Below are 12,855 nucleotides of genomic sequence, written 5' to 3'. Positions count from 1 at the left end.
ACCAGCTCCCTGGGCAGCACATTCCAATGATGAATGACTCTCTTGGTGAAGAACTTTCTCCTCACCTTGAGCCTAAACTTCCCCTGGCACAGCTTGAGACTGTGTCCCTTTGTTCTGGTGCTGGTTGCCTGGGAGAAGAGACCAACCCCTTCCTGGCTACAACCATCTTTCAGGTAGTTGTAGACAGCAATAAGGTCTCCCCTGAGCCTCCTCTTCTCCAGGCTAAACAATCCCAGCTCCCTCAGCCTCTCCTCACAGGGCTTGTGCTCAAGGCCTCTCCCCAGCCTCATTGCCCTTCTCTGGACACGTTCAAGTGTCTCAATGTCCTTCTTTAAACTGAGGGGCCCAGAATGAATTATGTGTACCACAAGAACATTATTCAATGTTGCATGTTCAAACACCTAATTTTCAATGCTGAAAGTTAGTAGATATAAAAAATTCCCAACTGTTAGAAGTATTTGGAGTTCCAGTCTTCACTTGGGGAAGAGAAGTTGTGGCCTGTAATGTCAGAATAGACATGCTCTCAGCTTGCTCTGTCATGAACATAGTTGAGGGTTTTTATATTAATTTGTCATGTGATAGAAGTCACTCAACTGTTCATGTTTTTTGTCTTGGAACTGAGATTGTCTCAGAATCAGTAGTTATCAGGACTCAGCCAGCAAACAGTGTGATACGAATGAGTTATGTATACTTACTATATGATTCTGTACTGAACATGCCACTGGTTATGTTTCTAGTCATAATATTATCACAAGTTATGAACAGTAGAATATAGATTGTTATCTATAATCAGTGGTGTGAACAAGTTTTGAAGAAGGTTGTTTCTAAACATTTTTACGTTCATTTGGTTTGACCCAAGATTCGCTCTGTGTTTTTGTCTGTGTTGATCTCATTTATTGTCATTACTTTTGAAATCAGTATTGGTACCAAGGAGTAATTCAATGAATATTCAAATATCAAACAATGATCCCCCAGTACAAAAAAAATTGCTAAGCATTTGACTTTCAGCACTTCTGGTAAGTAAATCAGAAAAGACCCACTGGAATTTCCTTGACTTTGGTTGAGCCTTGCTTCACTGTAGTGCTATTGCTACTTGGTGATATGCTTTGACTTCTAGAACAATTAAATGATAGAACAAGTGCAGCAAAGAAAGCACCAGCATGAAACTAACTTGGATTTGTCACAGGATTTCTTGCCTTTTAAACTTGAGAAAATGAAAACAGTAATCTTAAGAAAGAACAAGTTTTTATTTTTTATACCTCTATTTTTATACCTCTTGTGGAATCCTGAATGACACAGATTTGCATGCAGAGGTAAGGACCAAAATTTAGTTAGGTATTAGTTAGAAGTTTTCCTGTTACAAGTCACACAAGAAAAGCAAAAGACCCTTCTCTACTGTGGAATCTTGAGATTGATGAGGCTGAACTCAATATAATTTGATGAGGAGCTTCCAGTGATAAGGGGGAACCAGTAACAGTGGTTTAGTGATTGCTGTGGGGGACAATTATGCAAATCAAACTGAAGCTATTAAGGCTGCTAGACCTGTATCTTTTCCTACAGCTACACTCACTGGATAGAGATTTTTTTTCTGAATTCTGGTAAGATTTTGGTCTTTTACAAACATCATTACCATATTTTTATGCAACTAGCATTCCACCATATTAGTTCACTTGTTTGGTTTGGGGTTTTTGAACACAAAACTACCTCCTAAGTCACCAGCAGTGCTGGGTTTACTTATCTAATAAGTCAGCACTTTTTGGAGTATGAGGGCTTGGCATTATCCGTAAGTTACTCATCTACAATGTGGATTAAATTTTGTGTTCCTGCCACAGCTTTTTGGAGGACATACTGGAGGAGATTTTACCTTCAGTGCCATTAATTACCCAGTGTGTGTGCTCATGGTGTGAGCCATCCCCACTGGGAAGCAGTGGAGCGCCCTGTTAACAGCAGAATAGGCCACTGTGGACTCATCCTGATTGTTCTGTTTCCCCTTGGAGATGGGGGACAGGAGAAGGGGGATAAAAAAAGGCATATCTTTGGCATGGTTGTTGCAGATGTTACCCAAATTCTCTTCCCCAAGCTACACTGTGTCTGTTTCTGTTTATTTTCAGGGATATTTATGATGTTTAGAATGTGTACTTGACTCTTCTGATTATTTGCCTTACCTGGATTTATGAGTTCCTCATGTAACTGGTCAACACAAAAGCAAGTCCCACCAACCTTCCTGTCTGCTCTTCCTATGTGATTTATATGTGGTTCATCTAGCTTTTACATTTTGGCTTTTAAATTGCTGGCTGCTTACAGCACAGTGACAAGCAAAGAACCTTTGGCAAGGCCTATGCTTCTGTAACATATATGAAGGGTCCATTATTCCCTTCCAGCAGATGGCTGACAGCTTGTGTTAAGATTTCCCAATGAGTGAGTTAATTGTTTGCATCGTACATCCATTGTGTATATGCTTTTTTGGCTCCCATAGCCATTTTCTGCTCACTATGCCTTGCCCAAATAGGGAGTTGGAAGAGGCATATGTTTCTGGGATAGGAGCAAGCTCTTTCAGCATCTGCACAGTCCAAGCCTCCAGGCATCCAAGTGCTGGAGTAACAACACTCTGAAGAGATTTTCTTCTATATCAAGTTCACACATGGCTGGTTGAATTACATGAAAATCATTTGAGACTATTGTTTTTCTCACAAAGAATTTAAAACAAAGAGGAGAACATGTGATGCTTTGCATCTGCCTTGCTGTAATTAAATCCATATTCAGAATCAGAAATGCCAACTACATCCTGCTAATGTGTGTGAAGTGGCTGCACAGATAAGCCAGGGATAAGGTTTTATATAGGTTTAACAGCATGATGATAATCCTCTACAAGATCTATGTGCTTGTTTGTGGAGTGGTGTCTGTAACATCTGGGATTAAGAGTAGTTCAGCTATTTTCTTACAGTGATTCCCCAGACCTGGTAAGACCTTCTGAAAGACAGGGCTTGTTGGTTGAGGTGCTGAGCAACCTGAACATGGCTGCTCTGCTCTCATGACCCAAAGCACTGTTTGCATTCAGATGCTCTGTTCTGGGTAGCAGCAACTGCTGCTGCCATACCCACAGGATCTTGTGCTTCAGTGCCCAGCAATGATGTACAGAGAGATGTAAATAATGAAGCTGCCATTCTGCCAAACAGAAATTGAATTTGATACTGAACTTTGTCATGATTCTGTGCAGTCTCAAGGTTATCTTTCTAACCTGTTGTTTTCTGCCTGTCTCCCTCCAGAGCTCAGAAGGCTATAACATGAGCATCCCTATGCCAGGACACCCAGTGAATTTTTCTGAAGTAACAATGGCACAGGCTCGGAAGGATGTGGCTAAACTTGAGGAGCTTGTTGATGCTCACGATGTTGTTTTTCTACTCATGGACACTAGGGAGAGTCGATGGCTTCCTGCAGTCATTGCAGCCAGCAAGAGGAAGGTATTGTACCATACCTTGCTAATCTCCTTGTCACTGTATTTCAACTCTTGTATATCAGCCAGCTGTGTATACCTAAGGAGCTTCATGGGAAATGGAAATATTTGACCAATTGTTTGTGATTGTGCAGAAATTTTTTTTTCTTGTTTTCTGTAGTCTCAAAGGTTCTGTATGGAACAAAAACTGAGTGTTGAAAAGAGGAAAGAGAAACTTATGCCACAGAAAGATAGAGGGTGAAAGAGACTTTTGAAGTAATCTGGTAAAATGCCTTGTGCAAAATAGGGCCAACTTACAGCATGTTGCCCAACACTTGTCTAGTCATTCTCTTCTGAGCATCTCCAGGAGTAGATACTTAATTGTAATACAAAGAGAAATATCTTCATAGTAAGGAGACCTAAAGACATTACAGTAGTGACTGGCTGCTAGAGTGTATGAATTGTAGAAACATAGAACCATAAAAGTTCTAAGACCTTTAAGACTGTCAAGTCCAACCATTCTCTAACTCTGCCAAGCCTGGTGCAAAACCATCTCCCTTAACACCACATCCCTTCATCTTTTAAACACTTCCAGGGATGGGGATTCAACCACCTCCCTGCTGAGCCAGTGGTTGAGAATCCTCTCAGGGAAGAAGTTTCACCTAATAGCCAACCTAAACCTCCCCTGGTACAAGTTGAGGCCATTTCCTCTCATCCTATCACTTTTTCTTGGGAGAAAAGACTAACCGCCACCTGGCTTCAGCCTCCTTTCTGGGAGCTGTAGAGAGCAATGATGTCTCCCCTGAGCATCCTTTTCTCCAGACTAAACAACTCCCAGTTCCCTCAGTGGCTTCTCACCAGACCTCTTCTCCAGACCCTTCATCAGCTTCACTGCCCTTCTCTGGACACACTCCAGCACCTTGGTGTCCTTGTTGGAGTGAGAGCCCTAAAACTGAACTGAGTCTTCAAGGTATGGCTTCCCCAGTGCTGAGTACAGGGTGCTATCACTTTCCTGGTCCTGGTGGTCACACTATTCCTGATACAAGCTATGATGCTTTTGGCCTTCTTGGCCACCTGAGCACACTGCTGGCTCATGCTTGTCACAAAATGAAGAGAAAGAGGAAGATGATGACAGTGTAATTGTGAACCACAGCTGCTTGTGTTTTCCATGTGACTAAACAGATGCATGTGAACACCATATGTAATCATTAATTGCTTTCCTAACTGAGCAGCAGTTTTTTTGGGCAACAAACTTGGGTTTTGTTGCTTTGTCACACTGCAGTGTTTAATGAGTCCTGTTTCAAACCACAGTGAACTGAACAGATTTCATAGAGAATTTAAAATTACATGAGAACTTGTCACCTATAGCCAGTTGTACTTAAATGGCACTTGAATTATTTTTAATTTGCAGAATGTGAATATACCACCAACTTGAAAATAAATTCTGAGCTGGAACCAATAGAAGGTTTTCCTGTACCAACACTGATCATTGTATGCATAGTGGGACACATTTGGATTAGTGAATGTTCACAGACTGCATTGGGTTGGAAGGGACCCTCAAAGGTCATCTTGTCCAACACCCCTGCAGTGAGCAGGGACATCTCCAACTGGATCAGGCTGCCCAGGGCCACATCAAGTCTGATCTTGAATGTCTCCAGGGACAGGGCTTCAACCACATCCCTGGGAAACCTCTTCCAGTATTTCATCATTCTCTTCATGAAGAACATCTTCCTAATGTTCAACCAAAATCTTGCCCTGCTCCAGTTTCAAACCATTGCCCCTTGTGCTATCACTACAAGCCCTTCTAAAGAGTCTTTCCCCAGCCTTCTTGTAGGTTCCCTTCAGATATTGAAATGCAGCTGTAAGGTCTCCTGAGAGCCTTTTCTTCTCCAGGTGAACAGCCCCAGTTCTCTCAGCCTATCTTCACAGGAGAGGTGCTCCACCACACCTGCTCCATCAGGTCCATGTCAATGCTGTGTTGAGGGCCCCTATAGCTGAACACTACTGCAAGTAAGGTATTACCAGAGCAGAGAGGCAGAATCACCTCTCTTGACCTGCTGGCCATGCTTCTTTCAATGTAGTCCAGCATGCAGTTTGCTTTCTGGGCTGCAAGTGCCCACTGTTAGCTCATGGCCAGCTTCTCATTAACCTGTACCCCTGAGTCCTTTTCTTCATCCCTCAGCCTCTATGGATATCGAGGGTTGCCCCTCGATAGGAATGTTAATTCCTATCAGTGCACAACAGCTTCAAACAGCTTCAATGAGACATTGAATTCCAGATACTGTGAACTTGGCTTCAGATGTAAACTAGTGCAACACATTTATGGAGTTCCTGGGCTTTTTGTTTTGTTGTCAGCAAGTGTGTTGCATATGTTTGCTTAACAGTTAGAGGGTGGTGTTAATTGGTACCTACTTTGCTGAAAGACACAGGGAAAAGTAATGGTTTGTGAATGTCTGAAACAGACTTCCAGTTTGATTTTGTCTTTCCTAAACGCTTGAAGGCAAATCCTGCCTGACCAACCTGGTTGCCTTCTATGAGCAGGTGATGAAATTAATAGCTGAGGGGCAAGCAACTGATGTTGTTTACCTGGGCCTGAGCAAAGCCTTTGACACATGGGTTTGATGGGTGGAGCCCCTATTACAAGAGGGATCTGGAGGTGCTGGAAGGTGTCCAGAGAAGGGCCACGAGGATGAGCAGAGGGCTGGAGCACCTCTCCTATGAGGACAGACTGAAGGAGTTGGGGCTGTTCAGTCTGCAGAAGAGAAGGCTCCCAGGTGACCTCATTGTGGCCTTCCAGTATCTGAAGGGGGCTACAGGAAGGCTGGGGAGGGACTTCTCAGGATCTCAGGTAGTGATAGGACTAGGGGGAATGGAATGAAGCTAGAGGTGGGGAGATTCAGGCTGGATGTGAGGAGGAGGTTCTTCACCATGAGAGTAGTGAAACTCTGGAATGGGTTGTCCAGGGAGGTGGTTGAGGCCCCGTCCCTGGAGGTGTTTAAGCCCAGGCTGGCTGAGGCTCTGGCCAGGCTGATCTAGTGTGAGGTGTCCCTGCCCATGGCAGGGGGGTTGGAACTAGCTGATCTTTGTGGTCCCTTCCAACCCTGACTGATGCTATGACACTATGAAGACTGGAATTCTGCACCTATCTGTTGCTTGTGGCTAGGCTGATGCATGTCCAGTTAACAGGTTGCTCATCTGCAGCATGAAGGTGTTTTTGATATTTTCAGTGAAAAAGTCTTGAGGCTTTTTTATTATTTTTGATTTTTGCCTTTTCCCCCCTCCCCCTTTGGCTCCCTGATAATCTGCTGTTCTCCCTTTATCGTTCACAGTTGGTCATCAACGCGGCGTTGGGATTTGACACATTTGTTGTTATGAGACATGGACTAAAGAAACCAAAACAGCAAGAGTCTGGTGATGCATGCATCAGCAATGCCTCGGGTTCTTCTGATCTGTTGGGATCTTCACTCTTTTCAAATATCCCTGGCTATAAGCTGGGCTGCTACTTCTGCAATGATGTCGTGGCACCAGGGGATGTGAGTAGAACCTTATGCAGGGGGTGATTATACAACTCTTGTGTTGTGCCTTGGATTTTTGTTTTCTTTACATGGTGTTTCCTAAAGGGTTTTGTTTTCACTGGGTCTCCACAGGATTAAGAAATAGTTCATCTTTTATTTAGAAAACTAAAGAAATTCATTGTAGAGAGCTCAAGATGGTTTCTGTATCAGGGCAGCTATTTAGTTCTGAGTTACTTTTTTCTCTCCTATGGAACTATCTGTATTTGTAGTCCACTAGGGATCGGACACTGGACCAGCAGTGCACCGTCAGTCGGCCTGGATTAGCAATGGTAGCTGGAGCCCTTGCAGTGGAATTAATGGTTTCTGTCTTACAGCATCCAGAAGGGTGAGTCATTTCTGGATTGATGCTCAAAAGTTACTCCCTGAGAAGTAAGATTTACTTAAAATGATCTTGTGGGAGAAGGGGGAGAAAGTGCACATTCAGTAGGACAATTCTGTAAGGTGTAACATGGCCTGTAAATCACTATAACATGTAGCTCATATAAACTATATTAATGTAATTTAAGGGAGAGTTGACTCATCACATCTTAAATTTTTATCTTGGGAAGTGGCAGTTTTCTCACTTCTTCACTTTAATGGTAAAAAAAGCAGTGAGGACATTTCAAAAGTGTTCCTGTTAGTGGTTCTTGGTATTTCTCTGCTCAAGAGTGTGTTTGAATGTAATGAGAAACTATGATCATTTTGTTTTTCACATGAAGGGCTTCAGGATAAGCTAGATACTGTGTTTGATAGAGAAAATTCTCTGAAATTCTGCAGCCTGAAATTTAGTCTCATTTTCTCTCTTTAAATCTCTGAAAGAGAGTGAGTTAGGAGTTGGGCATGAATATATTGCAAGGCTTGGATCGAGGCTTTTTACACTCCCATGCAGAATCTTGGTTACTATGAAACAGACTTTCCAGATAGAATCTGGAAAGGAACCTAAACTGTGAGAAGCTTACTGGAAATTTTGACTGCTGACTATGTTGTCTTGTTTTGATTTTCCTTCTTGGATTTCTGTCAGTGGTTATGCTGTGGCCAGCAGTAGTGATGATAGAATGAATGAGCCACCTACTTCTCTTGGACTTGTTCCTCATCAGGTAAATAACTTGTGAGTAAATGCTTTTGTTTAAAAGCTGGGAACTGAGAGAAGGCAAACGTCACAGACATAACAAAAATATACTCTGAACTAATTCCATTCCCTGACTCTCCTTGTTTGATTCCTATGTATATATACTAAATAATAGTCATAGAATCACTAAGGTTGGAAAAGATCTTTGAGATCATCAAGTCCAACCTGTCACCCAAGACCTCATGACTACTAAACCATGGCACTAAGTGCCACATCCAGTCCCCTCTTGAACACCTCCAGGGATGGTGACTCCACCACCTACCTGGGCAGCACATTCCAATGGCTAATAACTCTCTGTGAAGAACTTTCTCCTCACCTTGAGCCTAAACTTCCCCTGGTGCAGCTTGAGACTGTGCTCTCTTGTTTTGGTGCTGGTTGCCTGGGAGAAGAGACCAACCCCCTCCTGCCTGCAATCACCTTTCAGGTAGTTGTAGACAGCAATACGGTCTCCCCTGAGCCTCCTCTTCTCCAGGCTAATCAATCCCAGCTCCCTCAGCCTCTCCTCACAGGGCTGTGCTCCAGACCCCTCCCCAGCCTCGTTGCCCTTCTCTGGACACATACAAGAGTCTCAATGTCCTTTCCACAGCCCAAGGTAGCTGTGTTCCTGGCACTGTCTGCTCTACTTATGGACATGTGATTCCCCCTATCTACTTATCAGGAATTTGTTTGGAGCAGGCAGCATGTGAATAAGACATAATTTATAATGTAAACGATCAAATGCCTCCTGCTGCAGAGCAGTGTCACTGCTGTCTCTGTCAGCAGAAACAGCCTGGAATGATGACATGATAGTACTGGTAGGTTGTTTTAAAAACTTAGTTTGGGAATGCACAGTAGTGAAGTTTTCAGATTCTGTGTTACTGACAAGGGGAGGAAAAAAAATGAGAAGTGTTAACTGGTTTTACCATGACTTTTTATATTAGACTGAACTTTGCAGCCAGAAAACTCAAACTCCGGGTGGTGCTGTGCCTCTATTCATGTTTAGTGTTGCATGTGGATAGCTGGGCCATTATTTGTGTGCAGAATGCCAGTAGTATGTACTGAGCATAAATTTACTATGGGTATTCTTGGAACAGTATTACCCTAGTTAGAGCTGTCTTTTATCTTTTCATTGAATGTTGATGCCCAGTTCATGGAAATGGCTTTTGTAACTGTAACTCTGGTTTCTCATCTTCCAGATCCGTGGATTTTTATCAAGATTTGATAATGTTCTTCCAGTCAGCCTGGCATTTGATAAGTGCACTGCCTGTTCAACCAAAGTGAGTCTGAGTTTGTCTGGACTTCAATTTTTATGTGCTGAATGGTTTTGCTCTGGGCCAGTGTTGGGCTGCTGAAGACTGCTCTATATTTGACGTTTTTTCTTCTTTGGGGCTTGGAATCTGTGTTTGCAGTTCAGCTGAAGCTCTTTTGCCCTTGTACCCTTCTGTTTGAGCAGTTCTCCAAATTTCCTTGCCATCACCTATTCTCTTTATATCCCAGTCAGCTAAAACAGCCAAGTAGATATTAGAGCCAGCACGTTTCTGAACAGTTTATTGACAGTATCTGTCTATATCTTTTAGCTTTGTAGGAATGAATAAAATTGGTATTGCTTCTAGTTAAGTCATTATTTCTGGTCTCTGATGATTAAATACATCTTTTCAACTTTCTTGAACTTAGTACAAACATGCAAAGTTGTCTAAATTCTGGTTTATTATACTAAATTAGAACACATAAAGAAACATGAAGACAAAATTACTGCTTCCATAACATTTCTTTGTTGGAAATTCTGTTTCATTTTGGTGCTGGCATTGACAGTCCCGAGTCACCTAATAGATTTACAGCTGTTGCTTGCATCTGATCTGTGTCTTTCCAGAACACTGGGGCAACCCACTAATGTGTCTGTATGAGACCTCCTCTTCAGGCTTGGATAGTTTTCCTGTGCTGCAGCCTTGAAAAGCTTGGATTTCTTTTATGAAAGTTTGCTATGGCCATGTAGTTCAGGTTTGAGCAGCTCAGACTTGGGATATCTCAATGTGAAGATTCAGGGGCTTTGACTCGTGATTTAGGCTGTTTGGGAGTGCCATTAGCTTAGTTCCCTTTCTTGATACTTGCTGCAAGGAGTTCTTTCCATGCTTATCACTGCACTTGTCCATTTTTCTACCAAAGATCTATCAAAAACTCTTGAGGCACTCTCATGTTATCGAGGACTTGCACAATTTCTTCTTCTTCAGTATTCCTTTTATTTTTCTAGGCTGTCTGGGTAATTTGGCAAGTTTTGAAGGACTATTAATGTCCATTTTCTCCTCAAGAGTTGAGGCACTAAGCTTAAAACTGCTGTTATATTTAGAAACGTTTATCTACCCTCTTGAGTAGCTGAAAGCTCAGCAGTAGCTAAAAACTTTTGATGATGGACCCTGAGAAGTTCAACTGTTAAAAGACAAAAAGCAAAGGGCTTGTTTTTTGATCCCCCATCCAGAACATACTGATAGATAAAAACAATATGCATACATCAGTGTAGATAAATGAGATACAGGTATCAACTTTTTTGTTAGCACATCGTTTCCTCTTGGAGGCCATTTTAAGAGAGCCCTGTTTTACATAAACAGGCTTGATGATTTAATAAAAACTGACTTGGGTTTTAGCAGCTGTGCTATTCCCAGTGAGATCACTTTTCATGTGGTTTGGGGATTAAATTACTTCTGTGCTGAAAAGGTTGCTTCATTGGCACATGTATTTCCTTACAGTAGAAACACAGCCTTTGTTTACTTTGCTAACTTTCTGTTTATTACCATAAGAGTCTGTCACCCTGTGTTATCTGGAAATCTGATGCTAATACTTTGAAATGACAAATCCAATTACAACTTAATTGTAATGTGTATGTTGCTTCTTGGAGCATTAGGGGGTTTTATGCAGCAATTTAGCAAAACTTCATCCTGATCTCTGTCAGATTTACTGTGGATTCAAACTTTTATCACAGGAGAAGAGTGGCTTTTCCATCCTAACTGAATTTCTTGGTAGCTTCTTTAATTTTCTTCTTTCTCTTGTCAGCATTCTCTTTTATTCAGCTTTTGTCACTCTGTCACATGGAGCTGATGAAGCAGGAATTTGTCAAAAATTGCAGTACTTTTTGAAACCATCATCCACTACAGCTGGATGACTTGGGAGATGAGATTCCATTTCGTTTTGACTCAGTCATGACTTCATTTCTCTGTTGTCGAAGCTGAAGAGCCCAGACATCCAAGCAGCTCTTCCTTACCCAGAATTGTCCTAAACAGGCTGCATGCCAGAGAAGCTTCCCATAGGCAATTGTTCAGGAATTTTGGGATGGTCACAGCAGGAAAACAGTCTGTTTTTATTTTGGGTCAAATTTTCCTTCTTTGATTTTCCCCCCCCTCCCCCCCATCTTATTCTGGTTTTGCACAAGCATGTGCTGGAATGGAAAGCATCCTCTCTCAGAGCTAGCAGCACTGCATCACCAGCCGAGGGGCAGTGGAAGCTCCTCTGATGCACTTCCTCTTCCATGTCAAACTTGGAGAGTCCAAAGTTCTTTAGTATAGATATTTATTCATAGTGACTGCTTTACTTAGGGAGCAAGAATGTTACATTTAATACTTGATGTGTGAATTAAGCTCCCTGTTTACCCTGTTGGGAGCAAAACCACTAACCAACTTTGGGTATACAGATGGCCCCTCTGTTTTTATGTATAGCTCTTGCCTGCTCCAGAGATCAGATTTATCATCCATGTGCTATAGTGCTAGCTTATTTTCTTTTCTCTCCTTCCCCTACTAAAATTGTTCTGATGTGTACCTGGTATTTTGGACCTGATGATCTTAAAGGCCTTTTCCAGCCTAAATGATTCTATGATTATCCACTATTGAGTAATGAAAACCCAACAAAAAGGCACATTTGCAGTTCTCTCTCAACTTTCTATTCACTATGCTGAAAAACTGCTCTGCTTAAGTCATTGCTTTTTATCCACTGAGTAATTTTACTGACTTAGCTTTTAACTGGTTTTCAATTTCATGAAGAGGTAGACACTAGGGTCAGATGTGATATTCTAGGCACTCAGTTACAGTTTCTGGTTTGGGTCAAGGTATTTCCCTACCCATGCAGATGTTTTCTCTTTTTAACATCTCAGGAATACATTAAACACTTTTGCTGTGACATTTACTAAGTGCCTGCCTTGTGTAAGATATTTATGACACTTTCAGTTTGGAAATCTATCATCATGTAGCCATAACAATGCTTTTATTGTTCTCATCTGCTCCCTGCTTGGTGTGCATTTTGACTTGAAATGGTTCTGATAGGTTCTGACAGTAACCTGCACTATTCAGTAACTTCCTGATTATTTTCAGTTGAGATCATTCTGATTCCAGCACGACCCTTTGTGCTTGCCCTAGCTGCATTCAGACAAGACTTGCACATTTGCTTTCTCCCAGTAACAGCATATTGTACAATCTGTCAGTGAAACCACTTTCAATGTCTTTGTATTATGCATTTCTCAGTTCAAGCATTGTGTTGATGTTAAATAGAGATGTGGAAGTCGGGGGGGGAAAGAAAGCCTTGGTCTTTCTTGTACTAAAGAAAAGCTAACTCTTGCATAGCTTGCAGAAATGAGGGAGGAAATGGGGAGAAATGTTTGTCCTGCAGGAATGAACATTGCAAAAATTGAAAAGAATGTTTAAAAAGAGTTATTTCTGTCGCTGGGCTGTAACATGAAGTCCATGTAACTGAGTCCATTTATAACATTCCTTATTTCCTGA

General features: G+C 41.9%; 1 protein-coding gene across 7 annotated transcripts in view; it reads left to right on the top strand.

The window, feature by feature from the left end:
• The window catches only part of ATG7 (autophagy related 7), a 129,197-nt gene that overhangs the window by 18,146 nt on the left and 98,196 nt on the right, over nucleotides 1–12,855 (top strand). For all 7 annotated transcript variants that reach the window (XR_010990366.1, XR_010990365.1, XR_010990367.1 and 4 more), the window contains 5 exons: nucleotides 3,267–3,461; nucleotides 6,763–6,966; nucleotides 7,218–7,333; nucleotides 8,009–8,084; nucleotides 9,292–9,372. Coding sequence is in view for 2 of the 7 variants with exons in the window: in XM_068162683.1 (XP_068018784.1) it covers nucleotides 3,267–3,461; nucleotides 6,763–6,966; nucleotides 7,218–7,333; nucleotides 8,009–8,084; nucleotides 9,292–9,372 (672 nt within the window). In the remaining 5 variants the exon portion in view is untranslated. The remainder of the gene's footprint in view (nucleotides 1–3,266; nucleotides 3,462–6,762; nucleotides 6,967–7,217; nucleotides 7,334–8,008; nucleotides 8,085–9,291; nucleotides 9,373–12,855) is intronic.

This window comes from Melanerpes formicivorus, unplaced genomic scaffold, assembly GCF_026170545.1.
Source record: "Melanerpes formicivorus ecotype bairdi unplaced genomic scaffold, bMelFor1.0.p_v2 SCAF_66, whole genome shotgun sequence".
Taxonomy (NCBI): Eukaryota; Metazoa; Chordata; class Aves; order Piciformes; family Picidae; genus Melanerpes; species Melanerpes formicivorus.
Note: the sequence above shows the minus strand (reverse complement) of the source record. Positions and strands in the feature narration are given on the sequence as shown.